A 20,133-nucleotide genomic window follows, 5' to 3' on the forward strand; every position below is an offset into this window, starting at 1 on the left:
TACTATCTCAGTATTCTGAACTCACTCTCCGATACCCTACCAAGTCCCTTTGTATCCTCCACGAAAACAAAGATCTCGAGACGGCCAGCCACCGCATTATCACGATGTCGCAGCACTTTTCTGGAACGGTCCCCGAACGCGACTGCAACGACTCCCCAGCGTTTCTGGCAGACGGCAAAGAAAATCACCAGGAATTTGAGTAGGTCACGTTTTTTTTTAACATCATGTAGGTATGCCTCCTCGACGGTAAGGGGTATTCAGGCATCAGGCAACCTGCTCTTCGGCAACGAGTTTAGCCCATCCTTCGTGCCCTCCCATCAGCCAATTGCCGATCACGACCACGCCCTCTTTCCTCAACAAGTCGCACAGGCCTATGGGGACTTTCCGCATGCGCATGCAGGACATGATGCTGGCCCGCAATACCCCTGTCAGATCAACCTCTGGAACGATCCTGCCTTCGATGCCTACCACTTTGGAGGTATCAACCCTGACGCTGCGCTCTATGGCACCCCATCAAACTTCCCGTTTGATGGCACTGGAGTGCAATCGATCTTCCCGATGGCTCCTATGTTACCTGTCTGGGACTCCAATAACATCCAGGACTTCGATCAGTCAAACATGTCCATCCCAGCTGGCGCTCAGCTGAACCCAGCGCCCTATTCAGAAATGGTCTCAGCCCCGCCAGCCCCGGTCCCTGCCCCTGCTCCTGCTGCAGCAGACCGCATCCACTGTCCACGTGGATGTTCAGCAACATTTGGTCGCGGCGGAGAGTATCGTCGCCACATGATGATTCACGAGCGCCCCAGGTACAGATGCCCCATGGTCGATTGTCCTAGGACGTTTTCTCGCGCAGACAAGCTTCGCGATCATGCCAAGAGGGGTCACGGAGGTCGCAACCCTCTGAACTTGTCGTGAATTTATGACCCTGATCCTGTCCTCACGAACGTTTTCTCTAGTAACGCATGTCGGTCTTTACAGTCTTGTCGCTGCTTATTGCTACACTCGTTACAGCGAGCTTTTGTTGCTCTTTTTGATTTCTAGTTAAGTCGCTCCTTGATAGTTCTAGTTGATGAAATACCAGTCTCTCCTTAACTTTGCCATCCCCATCGTGAGAACAATCCCCAACCTCATCGCTCCCACAGAGCCTCACTTCGCCCCCAAAGTGCCCAGACTCCGGTGAGCCGTGGCGTTGACACGTCAATAAGCCACATCTATTAAGGGCACACTCGTCCAATCGCGAACAGAAAGGCTGCAGGTGCCATGGTCATCCATGCGCAGTCTATCACGCGTGTTGTTGTACGTCGAAGGGCACGCACGTCCAATGATAGAGTGACGAGAAGTGGGGTCGATGCTGAGCTGGCGGGGCGAGGGGCACAGTGGCGTCGCTAGCGCGATTGGGAGGGCATGTGGCTGTCGGGTCGCATGTCTCCTCAGATCCGTGGGATGTGGGCGCGTTGGTTGCGTTTTGGGGCTTCTAAGGAGAGAGCGGAGGTAGCCTGTACACGAGGAGTGAATGAAGAGAAATGGCCTCCTTCACTGATCCAAAAAACCTGCACCTCTTGGACATTCATGCAACAAGCAAGCTAGACCCGTTGCTTGAAACTTGCGACCACGCACCTTCTAGTATCAAGAACACTTGAGTTAGGGACAATTCACTAAGGAAGGGTGACTTCCTCGTCGACATTGCTGGCCTTATTCATCCCATGACCACAACGTTTGGAGAAAAGACGACTGTAATTGCTCTTTTGAACAGATCGCTCGTGCTGGAAACTGGCATACTACCCGTCGCGATGCGTAGCGTTCTCCAACTGTGTGAAATACGCTATGAACCAATACGTGCAGCCAAGTAGTCATAATTCCAGTCATGCCAAGCTCGTAGCCTACGCTGAGAAAACTCATTCGCGAGCAAAAGCATCATCCATGCTGAAATATTCGGCGCGGCCGTTTGGACTTTGCTGCGCTCTTCGAGCTCTTCCCAGATCGCTCTGACTATATTCAGACGTCCATCACGTGTGACGTCCATATTTCCTAACAGCAAAGCGAGAACGCATGCGCTGAGGCTATTTTCAGCGCCGTCCAGCATGTCCGAGGCGAGTCGATTCCGAAATCGGCATACTTGTCCGAAGATTGCTATGCGGTCTGCCACCACCTGGTTGTCGCAGTCCTGAATGGAACTGAATACTGAATAACAGCCCCAGTTACCTATTGAGGCGTAGTCCCAGGAAGTAGCAAAATGGTCGTAGAATTGTGCTCTACCCAGCATCGTCCATTTCACCTCGCTATTGAAATACACCGACTTGGTCACGTCCATTTCGTGATTGCGAGAGAGGCCGTTGAAGTATTCGGTGTCGAAACAGAGATCTTTGCCTATCATGTGGAGGTGCACGTTTTCTGATATCTTGGAAGACACTTCGACAGGAATAAGCAAGAATAATGCCCAGGAGCATCTTTTTTCCTGGAATGTCCATGTCCGGCGGAACCAAGCATCTTGTGTAATGGACATAAGCAGTTCGGTGGCCTCCTGGACTCGCTCTTCAAACGTGCTGACATAGCTGTCAATCACTGGAGAGTCTTCAGAAGTCTCTCCTTTCGTAACATTCTCCTTGAGTTCATAGTCGTGATAGAGGTATGTAATCAGATGTTCCAGAGAACGATGATCCGTTATCGGATGAGACAGTGGCGCCACCGTCCACTTGCTCTCTTTGTATACTCGATGCATGACTTTCAGATGTGCCTGAATATCTGTAGGATCTGTCTGTTTAATGCATTCTTGATCAATCCAAACGAATGCACACTTGCGAGATCTAGCAAACAGCATTGCGCGATGAAAAATTAAGTTCGGACAGCCGATAGGCGTAGGCTCGACTGCCTTCGATCTGTCCGATATATGATAGTGCGGTAGTGGTGACAGGCCTTCCATAGATTGTGTATGCTTCCAGCAGTAGGACACAGTGATGTACGCCATGCCATCGGCATGTTCCTCTGGTATCGTGAGCCGGTAGTCGTTGTAGCCATCGTCTGCAAGCCATCTCTCGACGGACACAGGCGTGATGAAACGAAGTCTGAGTGGCGTGTTCTCTGGGACTCTATAGAGTGCCAGATCGAGAACCTTCTCAATCTCTTCGTGAAGAGCCTCCGGGGTACTGTATATCTCGTTCAAAGGTAGATGGTCGTCGCGCTGCATGTTCGCGAACAGGAAACACAGATTGACAGATTGTCATTATCTGGGGAATTCGCGATCTTAAGGCCTAAAACGCTCCCTAGGCTCTTGAACACATGTGGGTGCTGTTGATGAGAAGTGAGTTGCGGATGTGCAGTGGTTTGTTTGGGTGCCATGAACGACTCCAAAGGATATAGGCTCAAGGTATCGCGCTCGTCATGAGCCGGTATCTGTTGTTGGTGTTGTGTCAATCCAAAGCAGGCAGCGACACCAGGAAAGAAGTGCTGTGCCACATACTCACGTGCAAAGTGGGGTCAACCCACAACAACCCATACCGAATACGGAAGCCACCCAGCCTCATCACGCAGGCGTTTCCGAGGCCATCATCGTGAAATGTAAATATCTTCATTACTTAATATCGCGAAACCAACAAAACCAGCCAAACCAAAGCCGCAAACGAATGCATACCCAAATCTAACAAAACGCCCATTGCTCATTGCAAATGCCAAAAAAAGACCCCAACCAAAACCCACCACCACATCTACCGAGCGTATTTCATCGGATAGCATTAAACTCGTATATCAGGATATTCGCGAAACCACCATTTTGAACGCCGTAACAGATAAATGCATACTCCACATATCCCATTTCCCGTCGCTCATCGTCATCATTAGTACAATGATCGTCGCTTCAGCTTGTTCCTGCGATCTATTAGTATGACATCATTTGCGTTGTGAAAAGAAGAAACTTACGTAGCACCCCAACTCAACCGACTCTTCGACTTCGCCGCTGCCTCAGGCCCCATCGCGGACCTCGGCCTCTCCTTCTCCTGTTCCTTCTCCTTCTCCTTCACCTCCTCCTTCTGCGCCGCACCCGCTTCCGGACCCGTCGCATTCGCAGTAACAGCGTAGTAACGAGGTGTAGTCGGTGTGTTGCGTCGCGGGTTCGGAGGACGCACGTTGGTGGGAAGAGGCGATGTCAATGGTGTATCGGCGGCTTGGGAGCCGACGGGTTTGGATGGAATGGCTGATGCGGCGGTAGAAGGACGGATGGACATGTTCTTGTCTTTGGGTGCGAGGACGCGGCGCAGTTTGGATTCTTCGCGCTTGGGAAGGGCTTCTGGAGCTGGTGTCGCGGAATCGGTGGTTGGCTGCTCGGGCTCTTGGGTCTTGCGGACGATCTTCTGCATCATGACTTTCAGGCCGAGACTCCTCCTGCGGTTGGTCTTGAGTTCTCTCAGTTCGGCGGGCGGGACGTCGTGCGACATCAGACTCCAGCGGTTTGGCGTTTCCTTCGGCGAGCTCTTGCTGCGGAGATGGCGTTGGGGAGTCTCTTGGATGCTGCCTTCACGTTCCGGGACTACTGGCATGGGTGGAATCGGTATCGCTTCCACGGGTGATGCCTCGTCTGATATCTTCGTCAGCGGTGGACTCGGTTCGTGGATGAGTGTCGCACCACTTGAGCGAGCAGAGAAGCGGTCAGGTCGGTCCATCGAGATGACTCGCTGCCGGGTGCGCTGGGAGCCGAGACGCTCGTGATCGAGCATGAGCTGATACTTGGTGGCTTTGAGTTCGTCGATGGATTGCTGCAAGCGTTCAATCTCGTCTTGGTCCTGTGTGTGGAAGGTGGCAGCGGCGTCAAGTTCACCTTGGATGTCCTTGACGTAGTGATCCTTCTCCGCAATGGTATTCCTCAGCAACTCCATCTCTTCATCCTTGCTGGCGAGTGCTTCCCGTAGCTCGGACACCTGACCCTCCATGCGCTGGAAATGAACACGATGCACTACGCTTGGGCGCGCGGTCTCCATGTCCTCGTTGACTTCCATCTCTTGGTTGAGCTGCACCTTGATAGCCTCAGCCTCTTGAAGCGCAGTAAACAAGCGGGCATTAGCCTCGACCAGTCGCTTCTCGAGAGCGGCCACCTCGGCATATAGGCGAAGGTTGTCTTGTTGGGTGGTGTTGAACATAGCCTCGAGCTCTTCCTTGTCGTGCTCATCCTCGTCAATCGTCGGCAATCGTCCGACGGAGTTTGCTCGACTTCTGGGCTGTGGCTCAAGTTCCGCCAGCTTGACGGCGCTCTCCTCCAACTGCTCTCGAGTCTGAGTGTGTTTCTCCCGCTCTTCCTTGAGGGCCTTTTGGATCTTCTTGGCAACATCCCATGATCTTTGCAGCTCGGCTTGCTGATTGACAACCTCCTCCTTGGTCTGGGCACTGGCGGCAAGTTGCTCTCGCAGCTTTGCAATAATCACATCCTTGTCTTCCTCGACCTCCGGAGAACTTCTGCCCTTCTTGATCCGTAGCATTCGGACTTCAAGAGCATGCCCATCGTCTCCGTCTTCCGAAAACCGCGGGCTCGACTGTCGTTCCATAGAGATCAACCGCTCCCTCATTAGCTTCAGCTGCGCATCTTTGACTTCCATTATCGTCTTGTGTTGCCTGGCCATCTCTTCAAGCTGGCTATCGCGGTCCTGTATGCTTTTGTCTTTTTGCTCGTTGCCCTTTCGAAGTGCAAACAGCTCGATGTCTTTCCGGTATACAATCGCCTGATGGTCCCGGCCCAGGTTTTGTTTGATGGCTTTCAGCTGGTCACGGAGGCCAGAGTATTCCGCAAAGGTATCATTGAGCGCTTCGCGTGCATTTTGAAGTTCCTCCTTCGTGATTCGAAGTTGGACTTCACGGGCCTTGTGTGCTGTTTTAGATTCAGTGAGCGAGCGTTGCAGTCGCACGATCTCGCTATCTTTAGGGTCAACGGCGATCGTTTTTGTGTCGGATGCCCCTGATTGAGAGGTCGAGATTGGTTCAATGGGCTCGAAATCTTCATCCTCGACGACGGATGTCTTGGGAATGGGCACGGTAGCCGCATGGGTCAGATCACAAGGCGTTTGGGCCCGGGGGGTTTCGGATGACGAGGGCGAGCGGGGTTGAAGATCTGATTCGCTATCAGCATCGGTAGCGCCCGCCGCTAACACTCGCTGAAACACGTCAAACGCGACCATGACGAAAACAAGTATCAATAAATCGCCTGCTTCGAGTTTGTGGTTTGCGCCGCTGGCGAGTGCGACGAGGTGCAATGCGTTTGCAATTGACGTCTGATGTCTGTTCGCCCAAGTGTCGGGCCGTTGGCGCGCAACTAGGAGAAAAGTGCCCGGTAAGGCTGTGACGATGACCGTCGAAAGGGGCGAGTCAAAAGCAAAGTCCAATACCCTGCGCCGCGTGTCGATCAGGTTGTGCAATCCCGACGTAAGTCCGAAGACTTCAGTGTCGCGCGTCCTGCTGAGAAGACGGTAGACGCCACCTACGACTGGAGTGTCGCCTGTAGCGGGATTAGTAAACCAACGATGTGTGCAGGGCTTCCATGCGAAGACGAGCCGCTTTACATACCTGATCTGGATCCTGGCCCTGCGAGCTCAGATGGGTGACTGGCGGTACAGACAGCTGGAGTAGCTATCGAACCAAGAGTAGTCGTCAACGTCGATGACAAAGTCGATGGCTCTATAGATGATGATATAGTCTCTCCCGCAGCTAAAAGAAACCTTCGGGTCAAAGCAGGGGTAAATCCTGCGTCGGTAGGTAGCGGATAACGTTGTGAAGTGTCTTGGGCTCCGTCAAACGCTCTCAGCATTCTGGTACGAGCCAAGCTGTCGAACGGTTCGGTGGTGAGACGTGGAATCGAGAGGCTGGAATTAGGCGAGTCGAAGAGTGAAGCGAGGGTTGGTGGCCTTGGGCGTCGTGATAATAGAGTTCATTAAGTTGACGTCAAGATGCTATACGTTGGGTGTACAAGATGCAATGGCCGTGAACATGATACCGCCAAACTCCAAAAAGAACAGTAACAAATGGATCGTGAACAAGTTGGGGCATTGATGAGATAAAGGGGAAGCTCGCATAAATGAGTAATTGAAGTGAGGGGTTGCATGTGAGCTGTGACGCCGTGCTCGACTGCTTGCGTGATGGATATCGCAGCAAAAGTAACGGAGACATGCAGGGATCCCCGCAACTAAAGCCCGCTGCCCTAGATTTCGAACTGCTTGAAGCCCTCGACCAAGCCATCGCTAATCTTGGAGGGAATTGCCCACACAGGCAGATAGTGCTGCACCTCGTCGAAAGCAGGGATGTCGCCTGTGTTGGCGTCCGACCACATGCACACGACCCTTCCAGAAAGTTTCGATTGTTCTTTGGCGTTCCAAGTCACGCTAACGTTCCAGGGCTGCCCAAATTCGCGATGCCACAGTCGCACTTCCCGGGCGCCGTCCCCACCGACGGGTTTGAAGCGAGGATCTGAAACGGCGCCGTCGACGCTCAACGCTGTGATGGGCGAGTCGAAAAGCACGCGACATGCTCGAGTGTTATGCCCAACAACGCGTATCGTCGCCTTGTTTGAGTGATTGCCCTTATGGATCGAGTAATTGAGCCAGCTGGCAATGTACGTGTTGTTGTCAAATGGCGCGACTTGCGCTGTCTTTGGGACGACTTTAGCGTCAAGACCCTGCCACTGGCACTGCTTTAGTTCCTTACGCGTCGCAACCTCGGGCGTCGTGCAATCAAGCTGCTGGCCTTGCGCACTGGGTAACTCGCCAACAATGCGTTGCACATAGCCGTCCAAGCCGGTCAGGGACACGACGTTATGACCAGTCTCGCAATTAACCCGCTGGACGAAGTACACCTTTAAGCGATGATCCCTGCTGAAAGGGAACGCAACAAGGTTGTAGATGACGGTTGCGACGCATATCAGGAATAAAAAGGTGGGGATGTGATATGTGAAGCGGTGAATAAACGGGCCGGTGGGTGCGAGCAACAACACAGTAAGCGCTGCGAAGGCGAGGTAAATAAACAGAGGCGAGTTACCATCGGATGGCGTCTGGTATAGGGCCGACGTGAGGAGTAGAGCGACCTGTCCGACAAGGATGATCACGATTGGCGCTAAGAGTAGCAGTTGAACGACCCAGATCCAGCTCGGTAATTTGCCGCTCCACTCTTGTTCTCCAGGATACACGTTGCCGAGATCTATTCGCCGGGGCCCTTGAGCATGATCCTCGCCGCTCTCGCTGATGGAGTCTCGCCTGTTGCCGCCGTATCTTGCGAATCCACGTCGATCGCCGCGTAAAAGTGAGGTGGTCTCGGTGGCGTCATCGTCTCCCACGGGGCGATCATCGGACCGTGCAGCGGTGGTGCTGCCTGTAAGGGGCCTGCTTGCGGACTCTGAGTTACGCCGGGATTCGTCCTCTTGCTCGAAATGACGGGCATACACAGATTTGGTTGGAGCGAGGAAGAGTTCGAGGTAGGAGAGGAGGATTGCCGCGAACACAGCTGCGAAGTAGAACATCGCAGAATAACCAGCGGCAACCTGATAGTCGTTCACGAAGACCGTGATGATTGTCAGAAGCACGAAGGAGCCGATGAAAAGCCAGATCAAAGCGTACATGCGCTGGAGTGCGGATGGTCGCATAGCATCGGCCCCTCGCGCAAGGAACCAAGCGATGAATACCCAGGCTGAGAGCATCATGCTGTTGATATTGTTAGTTGTGAACAGAGTAGCAGCATGAGCGACTCACCTCCAGACGGCGAATGGGCTGCTGTAAACAATGAAGGGATTGAACCGGACTATGAGATAAGCCAATGCGACCACAACAGCACTTGCTGTGACAAAGATGATGGGGAAGCGGAAGAAGCCGCGCCAGCCGTATAAGGGTACCGGATTGTCATCGTCAGACGAATAGATGTAGGCTTTGCGCGCCAATAGGTAGTTCTTGTCAGCCTTGGAGAGCCCAAAGGTGAGCCCAATCAACGTAAGAGGTGCCACAACCAGCAAAGTGACGCACAAAGCGAAAAGGGTATGTAGGTTGAAAACGACGAACACCTTGCCGAAGAGGTCAAACCACACGCCGTCACTGCCAGTTCCGGCATTGACTCTACCGTTATCGAGGCTTTCTGAGCCACTGAATTCGTCACTGGTGATGGAAGCCAATCCGGATGTTGAGGCCAGAGCTGCTGAAAGCATGTGCCAAAGCGAGTTCATCGAAGTTTCACGTGTGGAGTCTTCCACTGTGTGGTATCTGGCCCTGGGCTCCATGAACGCAATGTCAAGGCCGCGTAGCCCAAGTTCGCCGTGGAAGACTTTGTAATCAGTTTCGCTTCGAATGTAACCCTTTTTGAAGCCATCTCCGCTTACGACTGTCCCGAAAGGATATTTAGACTTTTTGTAGTAGCGGGTGACTTCGGTATCGGTGCTCCTGAACAGAGTAGCTCTGCCGCCAGCTCCAGCTCCCTCGAGGTTTACGAACGTATGGGGGACCTGAGAAATCGGGTTCCGCATGAAAGCTTTGGCGCCGTTGAGATAATCCTCTTCGCCGTTGTTAAGCAGCAATACAACGGTTCTTTTGGGCCAGTTCTTGGACTCTGTGAAGTAGGATAGAAGTTGCAGTATCGTCACAACACCCACGCCATCGTCAGTTGCACCATACCCGCTGCTCACTGAGTCGTAATGGGCGTTCACAAGTACGCCGCCGTTGTCCGGACTGCGCTGAGTCCCATTGAAGGGTTCGTCATCATCAGAACCGCGGATTGCAACAATGATGTTAGTGCCTTCAAAATAGATAGATGTGCTGCCAGATGAAAATGTGGCGTTTGCGGTCAGGTCATCGAAGAGCTCGACTTGGCCCTTTTCCAGGTCTTTTGAAGTAACGATGGCCTTAATGCGCGCAAGCAGATATTTGCGTACATCGTCGTTCGCGTGGCTGTTGTATGGGTGGAACCGGCGGGTAATGTGCTGGAGGTCGCCCCAAGCTTCTGTGAGGTTGACACCGGTTGGCGGATTGGATGGATAATTCGGTACCGTCAGGTGGGTAACGAGCAGGGCAGCAAAGAGGCCCACGTAGACGATGGTAGTAAAGAAGATGACTGGCCCAGGCGTGAAGGAGAATGGGTTGAGGCGGGCCATGACAGCTCTCGTGGCGCCACGTAGCTTTCAAAAGCTTTCAGTGGGAAGAGATGACGCAAGATGCAGTAGAGTCGGTGGTTGTAGCTATGCTTGGTGATGGCGGGCGGGGCGTCCTCGTGCATTGCATGTGATGTGCATATGTCATGGGCCATAGCTCCCAAGCTTAGCCCCATGCGTGTCTAGTCGCGTCAAGAACCATCAAGCCTCTGTCATTACTCACAATCACGACGGAGCCGAATTGTATCAGCATCGCGTCCACACGCTCTCAATGCACATTGGAATCTGCGTGCGCTACCGACTGTAATCGTGCTAATCATGGGCCTCGAGGCGCGCTTGCCACCAATACAGCCGGATGTGGACGCGTCAAACAATGAGGCACCAGACCCAGTAGAAGACGTCGCGGAACTGCCAGTACTCACGACTTCACCGACAGCCTATTCGGGATGCTGTTTAGCTCTCAGCGAAACCCTCATTGCCTACCTCGCCTCGCTCCTTCCTCAGCCTCCCGCGCTTGCTCTATCCGTCGGAAGCGGCTTCGGCCTCCTCGAAAGCTATCTCATCACCACACCCTACGCGTACCACGTTATAGGTGTTGAAGTAGAACCGAGCTCGAACAAGTTCTTGCCTTCCTCAAACCATCGCATCGTTCACGGCACGCGTTTTCTTGAGCCGCTCGCGGCGGAGGCTACGACATGGCTTTTCGTATACCCGCGACGCGTCGGGCTAGTACGCGAATACCTTGCACAGTATGGCCAGGACAGCGTGGAGAGAGTGATATGGGCAGGCCCCAAATCGGATTGGGATGACTACAAAGCATGCTTTGCCGGATGGACTGTGGAAGAGCAGAGCGCCGAGCGGATTGGTGGAAGGGCATGGGAACTGATCGTCGTCGCACACAGGCCCACGTCATGAAGCGATATGTCTGTTATGGCGGACGTATCCATTCTCGATGCTGGCTTCACGTGTTTGCCCAGATCTCATCGTCTCCGACCATACGCAGGCTTCATGGCTAGTGAGCGCATGATGATTCCTGCCAGTGACGAAGGCCTTATCTAGGCTCGATACCCTAACATCGATGACTGGATCGCCATTTGGCGCGCCGAGCCACATCTGAGTGTAAAATTCGCTCATGTTGCAATGCCGCATTGGTCTCTGAAGTGCACGCTCTTGGTTTCATTGTCTTGTCTCTCACAACAACGCCGAAGTTTTCTCTTTCGGCGGACAAAGGCAATGTGAACTTCACATTGATGCTAGGGTGGCGGCCTTTCACTCGAAATTCTGTTTGTCTTGTCCGACCTGGAGAGGACGCTTTGTCTCATCAGCTACATGTCTGCCGGCTTCTCAGGTTTGAGACACTCCATACATCGCCCATTTCAACAAGGCACGCCCTCATGATATTGCACCACATGTGTTCACACCCTCGAGAATACGATCACGATACACATATCTTCTAGACACACCAGCAAATTCGCCTACCATGGACGCCCTTCCTGGTGCTGTAATACAAGCCTTTGCGCACCTGTGGAGCCAACACCCCGAAGTAGCAGCTGGTATCTACGCTGCAGGTGCCGTCGCTGCTGCTGTGCCGCATTACATACCAAACTTTGAGCAGGCCAAGGTTTGGTATCAGAAGCCCAGGCCTGTTACGACATCTGTCGCCAAACCCGTCCACACCATCGAAGACGCAGCCAGAATCGTGGAATCAATAGTCACCAAAGTTCCCCGGCCTACCCTTATCACCGTCACTAGTTCTGTCTCACCGGCCTGCAACACACCCTCCACTGTCGAACAGCAAGCCAAAGTTGAAGTATTGGACACTTCCTCGTCTTCCGAATCAATCCAGGACATCTCCAAATCTGTCACGGAAAGCTCTGCTCGTTCAGAACCGAGTAGTTCATCGCAACTCTCCTCGGAACGTAGTACTCCACGAGATACATTGCCGGAGCTATCTAGCAAGAGTCCAGAGCGTTCACGAGCAAAAACGACGAGTGCTTCTTCTGAGAAGAGCAATCCTGTTCACGAGGTACCGTCAGTATTGGGTACGAAATCTTCCAATGTCACAAATACAGGCTTCAAAGCCCGGATGAGTAGGCTTCTACACGGCTCGCAATCCTCCACGGCATCGAAAGAGTCGACCATCAGCGATGCACCCAGAGACGTCACATCGACCAGGTCCCCCACCGTTGGCAAGATGCCTTCTTGGACCACTTCTCCAGTTGTGGTTGAACAATTACCGGTTACCTCACAGTCGTTCGATGAGATCATAGACTATTCGTTTGCAGCCATCACCATTCCGCAGAGATCAAAGACAGTTTCCAGTGCTCCTCTATCTAGCACTGCGAGCATTGACTCTGGCCTCAAAGAACATAAGTCAGCCTTTACACATTATAGGCAACATGCGGCTAGCAAAAGCACCCGGAGCAGTATATCGAAGATCACAGAACATAAGCCAGCCTTTACGCATTACAGACAAAAGGCGGCTAGGAAATCACTCCAAGATTCGTCGTCATCTAAGACACTTCCCAGCGCACCTGTGTCCAGCACCAAAGACAGCACCGTTACGCCGAGAGAACACAAGCCAGCCTTTACACGTTACAAACAAAAGCCGGCTAGCAAACCACTTCGAGATTCGCCGCCATTCGCCAAATCCAAACTCTCACGCTGGAATGACTTTCGACGAGCGATTGATGAGAAATACATCACACAACAAGCAGATCAAAAGCCGACCAAGTCATCTTACTACAGTAGCCCTATCACCATGGCGGATATCATGGTGGGATATGTGCCATCCATTCTCTTCGCCGTATGCGAACATCTGTATAAGGATGACCCGGACATTCAGGATATGGTGGCATTTATGGTGCGCAATGCGTATATGTTTGTCGTTGGATATCTCGCCTACGCGGAATTTCGCTTGCCAACATTGCCATACTCCAAACCTGTAGCATATGCACGCAGCATCGGATCCGTATCCTACAACGTGTGGCAGAAAGCAGTAGCCAACTTCCTGGGAAAGCAGCAAGCCGATCACTTCATCATAGACCGGGCGTTGTATGCCACCCTCGTCGGTATCGCGATTTATTTCCTCCTTTGCGCCGGACGAAGGATCCGCGAAGTTGTTCACCACGAAGAAGATGAAAGCGATTTAAGCGAGGATGAAGACATGTCTGAGACCCAGGATCTGTCGCCCAGCGCGCCTGCTGTCATGCCGCACCGGAAAGAGATATTAATTCGTTGTTGCATCGGCTTCACTGTTGTGATAACTGTCATCTGGCTCAGTGTCTACGTTCAGGACTTGGCTGTTATCTTGGCCAGTGTGCCAGCGATACACGTTCTTTCCATCTATCGCGAAGAGACGTTCACCATACTAAACCTCGTGGTAGGCGGCTCATACCGATCGGTCATCGCCGCGCGAACCTGGATACGATACTACGCTGCGGTTGCAGTAGTAGTATACGTCCTCATCAATATAGACCAGCCATCCTTGTGCGCTGATAGACTTTTCAGAGGTGGCGTTGCACCACCCTTCAGTCATTTTGCTGTCGTGCTCAAGCTTGTGGGTCTCTCATATATCGACTCCCTCGTGCACGGCATCATCGAAGTCTCTCGAATCTGCATAGCGAAACTCCGGGTTGTAAAAGCTTGGGCTCGGTACAAGTTCATGCTCATCGTCAGAGGTCGCGCTGTCTTCCCATGGCACCCAAAGACCGTCGGCGGATTGTTCCACTGGGTGCTCGCGATAATCACACTCGGTCCCCGGACAGTATATGGGTTGCTTCCAGTATGGGCTGGCCCAGTCGTTGGGATGTTCGCCCTCTGGGCATTGACGTATGCATTCATACCATTGTTTCAGTCTCTTTTCACGGCGATCTGGCACACGATACAGCCTTGGACTGAAAGGACGTCGGATGTAGCTGCTCATACAGTTAAGGAGTTTACTACTAGCACTGCGTCTATTCCATCCCCAGTTAAGGGGTCGACTTCATGGACTGCTGTAACCACGACAGCTTTACGGAATTGGGTCACGCCTTCTCGTAAACTCACTACAACTTCGCGGGAACGCGCAACGAGCTCTCACGTGTACACTGCTACCCCAACGAAAAGGGTTACGAGCTCTCGTATACCCACTACCCTCTCGCCGGCATGGGCTACCAAGTCCGTTAGGAATGCTACCTCCAGTTTCATCGCAAGCACCCAGAAAACGACTTCTTCAGCATTCGGAAGGATGTCGATGAATCTCAGCTTGTTCTACAGGGCACAAATCAAGCCGGTCGTATCTGCCGTGGGTACACGCTGCCTCAACAATTGGTGCCAAGGCCTAGCTTACCATTGGGTATGGCGTGCGACAACCATCATCGCATTCACCAGTGTATGTACCTTAGGCTGGATCATGGCCGCTCAAGCACATCCCGCACATAAGGTCCGGTCGTCTTTTACATTTGCAACTAGTTTCATGGTAATGTACGTCCTAGGCACAAACGGGGTCCTTGCTTGCACTCAGGACTATGGCATCATCTTTGCGACTGTTCTTGTCATACTTCTACTTCTAGCCTACTGGCGGCCGGACCCGATCGTGGTCCGAGATTCTCCCAATGAACCGCTCCCTGACCTGCCGGATGAAGTTGTGGCTCCTGGCTCTCCACCACCAAGCCCTTCCGCAGCACAGATTCCCGCCCCTAACAATGACGTCGCAGAGTCAGAATTGGGAAACCCCTTGATTGGGGAACCTGATACTCCCAATCAGCCTCAAGACGCACAGCCGGAGCAAGCGCCTCAGCCACCCAGCGACAGTCAAGCAGTTGATCTTGTGGATGAGGACTTATCAGGGCTGCCAGACGAAGTAGACGCGTTGCCCACTCAACAACAGGCTTCGCCTGTACAGACTCCCGTGGTAACCCCAACACGGGAGCAATCGATTGAGACCCCGGATCAGGCTCAGGCTCATACTGAGACACCCACCGCAGATGCATGGACACAGACAAACGCATCTCTTCCTTGGCTAGAGCGCTGGATGACTTGGCTCTTCGACAGCGAAGCGGCGCGCACAGCAAGAGAAAATGCTATCGAGGCCGCCAGGGCTGCTGCTGAGCAGGAGCACAAGGACTTCCTAGAGCAATCTGGCCTGGGGAGCGGTGCAGAACACGAGGAGCCACAATTGTCAAACGACGCCAGCAAAAGTCCAGCTACTGATTCTTCGATGATATCTCAGCCTACAGAAACTGAGCAACAGCACCGGGCTACTGTTGAAGATGAGAAACCCGAGGAGCCAATTCCTGTTATCCCGTCTGAGACTGCGACTGAAGCTATTCCAGACCCTGCGACTCAAGTACCAGTGATACCGGTGGTTGCTGATACATCGGCATCTGTGCGTACACTCACGCCAGCTGCCGAGTTCAAACGTACTCCTCTGTTCGAGCCTACTCCTCCAACAACGACCACTCCCACGATCACAGCGTCTCCCCCGCCAGTGTTTCCTGCTCCCCCAGCTACGACTACTCCCTCAACTAGTGCTACTTCTGCGATACCAGCAAATTCCTCTGGTTCTCTGATTGTACCTACTCCCGTCATAACACCTAATGATGTACCGAAGTCTGCCACAGACACTACTGAGCCGGAGCCAACGCTTGACATCTCGTTTGATCTTCCTTCCATCGTAGTTAACCCGCCAGAATCTGCGACGCAAGAAGGATACACACCCATGACATTTGTTCCCATTGAAATGACGGAACTCGCTACACCCACCAAGCGCACGCCTCCTAAAGACCCTGCTTCGGAGCCCGTCAATGCCCCAGATCACCAAGGTCCAGCCGCTGGTCCAGTGCAAGCTCAACAAGAGGAAGATACGCAAGACGATGAGCATGATAGTGTGCAAGAAAGCGACGAAGGAGAAGACGAGGTCGAAGGTGAAGAAGAGTTCGATTTCGGTGGGAGTCCTACGATAGGCACATCAGCTTCGATACAGCCAGCGAGTCCTATCGATGCCGAAATTGCTGCAGCACTTGAGAGGCAGCGCGAGGAGGTGCGAAGAGAGGCTGAGCAGAAGAAGGCCTTGACTCCTATGGAGGTTGCTTCTGGTGGAGCACCCGCGCCTGGTGATGGCGATGACAATAATGATGGTAAAGGTGACAATGATTCAGGCAATACGCCGATACCTGGTGCCCCAGAGCATGCCACTCCTGAACCCGACAAGGAATCTTTTTCGCCAGAAGATGCGCCAATGGAAGACATGGGCAATGATGCTTCAGCAGCTACGCCCACCACTAATGCCGATGCAACTGTCCCCGACTTACTCTCGCAACCAGCCCCCGGCACGGCAAATAGTCGTTCTTGGGCCCCCTTCAGCTCGCTTCCTTCCAGCAAGACCGAGCCGCCTATGTTCACAGAAGAGGAACTCAAGACGCAATTCGCCCTTCCTGCCATCTACAACCGGCCTGCCGCTCGGCCCACAGACCCAAAACATCCAGACTCCGCAGAACAGTGGCGTAACAGGCTGCTGGGAGGTCCTAGTATGATGACCATTATGAGACGAGAGCGTGAAGCCGCGGCTCGAAGGGCTGGTGGTGATGGTGGAGACCCGCCGCCCGGCCCTGGTGGCCCTTTCGGTGGAGATGGTGGTAGTGGCCATGGAGGTGGAGGTGGCAGTGACGACACACCCTCTCCTTTCGATCCATCGAGCGGTAGTGGAGGCGCGAACCCTCCATCGCCGTCGGGTTCAGCTGGCTCAGGACCTATGGAGGGGATCGACGGGTCTTCTTCGAGCGATGAGGGGCAGCACGGTGAGAGCGATCCGCATAGTCATGACAATGATGACGGTCAGACTTTGGACAATCAAGCTGACACCAATGATCAGATGGATGATGGCAACGACAGTAACGAGGGTGGCGGCGATAATGATGGCGATTCATCCGCACAGCCTGGAGCTTCCAATCTCGCTGACATTCCTATGACTACTACGCCCGCGGCCTTTGATGCTACTGTCACGGACGACGACGATGGAGACGTTGATATGTCCGACCTATTCAATGCCGATTCGGACGATGTCGGTTTGGGCGATATCAATATGGATAACATCAATCTGGACAATCTTAATTTGGACGGCATCGATTTCGACAAGATCGCCAACTCTAGCTTCGATAATGAGCAAGCGCCAACCACCACCACTGATGACATGCGAAGACAACTGGTGCCTCTCGAGGGACTAGAACAACACACCGAACTGCCAACCAGTCTGTATCTGTCTCCTGAGGATGAGCAATACGGTGAAATGGCAGAACAAAACATATTCGCTGATATTGATGCGTATGAGGCACAGAATGGGCCTATCGAGATTCCACCTCCCATGTCTGAACCTCAACAGTACCCGACAGACGGGGAACGTTTCGATGATCTCCTCGGGAATGCCGGCGATGAATATTCTTCACCGAACCAGCAGCCTTCGGTCATTGTTCCTGGGCCTCCTAAGGATGCGCCAGATGCGTTTGACCCATTCTCATTCTCAAACGTGAACTGGGGTGCCGCATTTGGGGATGCTACGCAAGCTGAACAGGAAGAAGATGAGGAGCCGACACAAGATGATGTAGCTTCACCGCCACCAACCCATGGAGACGACTTGAGCCTTGAAGACTATGGAGTTGCTCAAGACCATGAGGAACTCATCGCAGGCCTTTCGAATGTCAATCTCGACAATGATCAGTCTGACAACAGCGACAAAGCACAAGTCTCGCCAGATTTGGGAACTCAACGAGTATGGGACAGTGACTTCAACAAAGCTCCAGATAACGCTGAACATGAATACAAACACCCAGATGAGTTCACAAGTATCAGACCAAGAACACGCCTAGTACAACTATGGGAGGACCACAGAATCGTGGAGAATCCCGAACATGCGGAATACCGAGCAGCCGACATGAAGTCGCTAGACGAACTGACCGGTCGACAAGGTCAGATCTTTCGGGAAGTTCCCATGGACACGTACGAAATGCGAGGAGAAAGCCACGACGACTACAAGGATGCACAAGAGCTGATGGCATGGTTTGATCCAGATGCTGAAGGTGCTGAACCTCGAGGTGATCCTTCCCCTGCTGGTTCTGACGACGGTAGCGCGTTGTCGGGTGAACTCGATGACGATGAACTGGACAAGCTTGCCAAGGAAGTGGAAAAGGATCAAGTGGATGAACTGAACAAAGCATCTAAGAGAAGAGCCCGGGAGGTTTCTGATGATTCAGATTCAGATTCGGAAGCGCCGCAGAAATCGCCAGATGGGCCAGCGACTTCTCAGAAAGAGAGCTCAGGTGCACGAGCTGTGACTCCGAAGAAGAGCCGCTTCAGAGGTCCAGTCTCATTTGATACTGAGGGAGAAGCCCGTTTTGAGAAGAACGATGTGGAAAAGGTCTTGGACCTTCCGGTTTTCCAGAATCTGAAGGAGGCCAACACCACATCGACAACTCCATCGCCGGCGCAACCATCTTCGGTCGCTAGTTCTGGTTTTCCGACTCGTCCGACTACACAAAAGACACTCAAAACGCCGTCGATTTTCACCTCGAATCCTACATCCCCATCTTCGTATTACAAGCCGCCACCGCCTTCACATCTAGCAGGTGGTTTCGCACCCGGAGGTTACGCACGCTCGTATAACCCAGTCACCTTGCGTGAGATGAACGGCACGTCTCCTTATGCAGGTGTACCGAGTTTCAGCAACCCTACTACACCACGCGGTCAAAGCGGTAATGCAACACCGCCTCCCCGGAGTCCAGGCTACCCAGCCATGAAGCTGCCCGACACTGCACTATCGAATGCAAGAAGCTTGCTCAAACCGGCATCCGCCCGCCATCGTGCGCAGCCTACATCAGGCACAGCGACCACAATCTCCCCGGTCACCTCGCCCACGTACATGCCCATGCAGCCTTCGGCAGGCATGAAGTCCAGTAATCCATCGACTACTCCACCAGCTTACGACCCGACACAGCCTGCGGCGGGATATACTCCGAAGTCAGCGTCGGACTTCCGGGCCCAGTTACTACCTCTTTCTGGATTGAGTGTACCACAGAAGCCATTGCCACAGCTTAGTCCGGTAACACATCCAGGTAGGCCCGCAGGGCAAGATGAAGATGCGGTTGGAGATCAGACCTTGCAAACTCCCGGAGACGATGACGTCAACGACTACGATAGCGATGTTGACAGCATTTACGGTCGCGACTAGGAGAAACTTCAGCAATCCTATCAGCAACAAGAATGGGTCGACGCTGCGCAAACGAGTGTCCCAGCTCCTGGAGCTCCCACTGTAGCTGTGAACAACGAACCTGTCGTCGACGATGAAGACACCAATATGGGCGGTTATAGCCCGCCTATGGACAAGGATGGCTCGTCATGAAACCTCCATTGGGAGCATGGTTGATGTGGCGTTCAGGCCACAGAAAAGAAGCGCAGACCTCAACGCCATATTCGCGTCGTACCCGGTGACTAGCTGGACCCACTTTAGCGACCCACGCCTATTCCAGCACCAAACTGAAGAGCGTCGGCCGGGTTTTTACACCCCCGTCTTTACATCGTGGGTTTTCTGGACCGACTATTGGTTGGGGCAAATGGAAATAGGGTCGAGCGGGTATACCCCATGAAGTCTTGTTCGAAGTGGAACCGCCGGTGGGGTCTCAGGGTCTAGACTAGAGAGGGTGTATGGGTCGTGTCTGATAAGACGCGCCAGCGAACACATGTTGATTCAGAGGCTGTGGAGTTCACCCAAATGTTGTTTGATAATGCTGAGGATCACAAGTCGTGTTTCAGACGACAAAGGGGTGGGAAGTGAGAGTCGGTAGGGAAGAGAGTTGTGAGACCACCTAGGCATGTTCTTATAAACTCAAGACAAGTCAAACGCGTTGCCTTACTTAGCTTATCAATTTCTATCTGCATAGCTGTTATTTTTCGAATCCGTGCGCTACTGTGAGGTTGCTATGTTCGCGTCTCAGCTGCCTGTGCTGGTAATGTGTTGGCTGGTTGTAGATTCATGGCTCAGCCCCACAGTTCCACCATGCCATCCATGT

At 53.0% G+C, this 20,133-nt stretch overlaps 4 protein-coding genes across 4 annotated transcripts; 2 read left to right on the forward strand and 2 right to left on the reverse strand.

The window, feature by feature from the left end:
- Positions 1-3,830: 3,830 nt before the first annotated feature.
- Positions 3,831-6,155, reverse strand: J4E87_006986 (uncharacterized protein; the record flags this gene model as incomplete). The annotated part of the gene is made up of 3 exons (XM_049378586.1): positions 3,831-3,861; positions 3,913-6,096; positions 6,148-6,155. 3 exons carry the CDS (start codon positions 6,153-6,155, stop codon positions 3,831-3,833), a joined length of 2,223 nt encoding a protein of 740 aa, XP_049231607.1.
- A 1,016-nt stretch (positions 6,156-7,171) lies between these two features.
- On the reverse strand, positions 7,172-10,096 carry J4E87_006987 (uncharacterized protein; the record flags this gene model as incomplete). The annotated part of the gene is made up of 2 exons (XM_049378587.1): positions 7,172-8,663; positions 8,712-10,096. The coding sequence occupies 2 exons, from the start codon at positions 10,094-10,096 to the stop codon at positions 7,172-7,174; spliced, it is 2,877 nt and encodes a 958-aa protein (XP_049231608.1).
- Positions 10,097-10,411: 315 nt separating this feature from the next.
- Positions 10,412-11,008, forward strand: J4E87_006988 (uncharacterized protein; the record flags this gene model as incomplete). The annotated part of the gene is made up of 1 exon (XM_049378588.1): positions 10,412-11,008. The coding sequence occupies one exon, from the start codon at positions 10,412-10,414 to the stop codon at positions 11,006-11,008; it is 597 nt and encodes a 198-aa protein (XP_049231609.1).
- A 565-nt stretch (positions 11,009-11,573) lies between these two features.
- J4E87_006989 (uncharacterized protein) lies at positions 11,574-19,295 on the forward strand (the record flags this gene model as incomplete). The annotated part of the gene is made up of 1 exon (XM_049378589.1): positions 11,574-19,295. The coding sequence occupies one exon, from the start codon at positions 11,574-11,576 to the stop codon at positions 19,293-19,295; it is 7,722 nt and encodes a 2,573-aa protein (XP_049231610.1).
- Positions 19,296-20,133: the final 838 nt, after the last annotated feature.

This window comes from Alternaria ethzedia, assembly GCF_023757985.1.
Source record: "Alternaria ethzedia strain BMP 0044 chromosome Unknown scaffold_18, whole genome shotgun sequence".
Taxonomy (NCBI): domain Eukaryota; kingdom Fungi; phylum Ascomycota; class Dothideomycetes; order Pleosporales; family Pleosporaceae; genus Alternaria; species Alternaria ethzedia.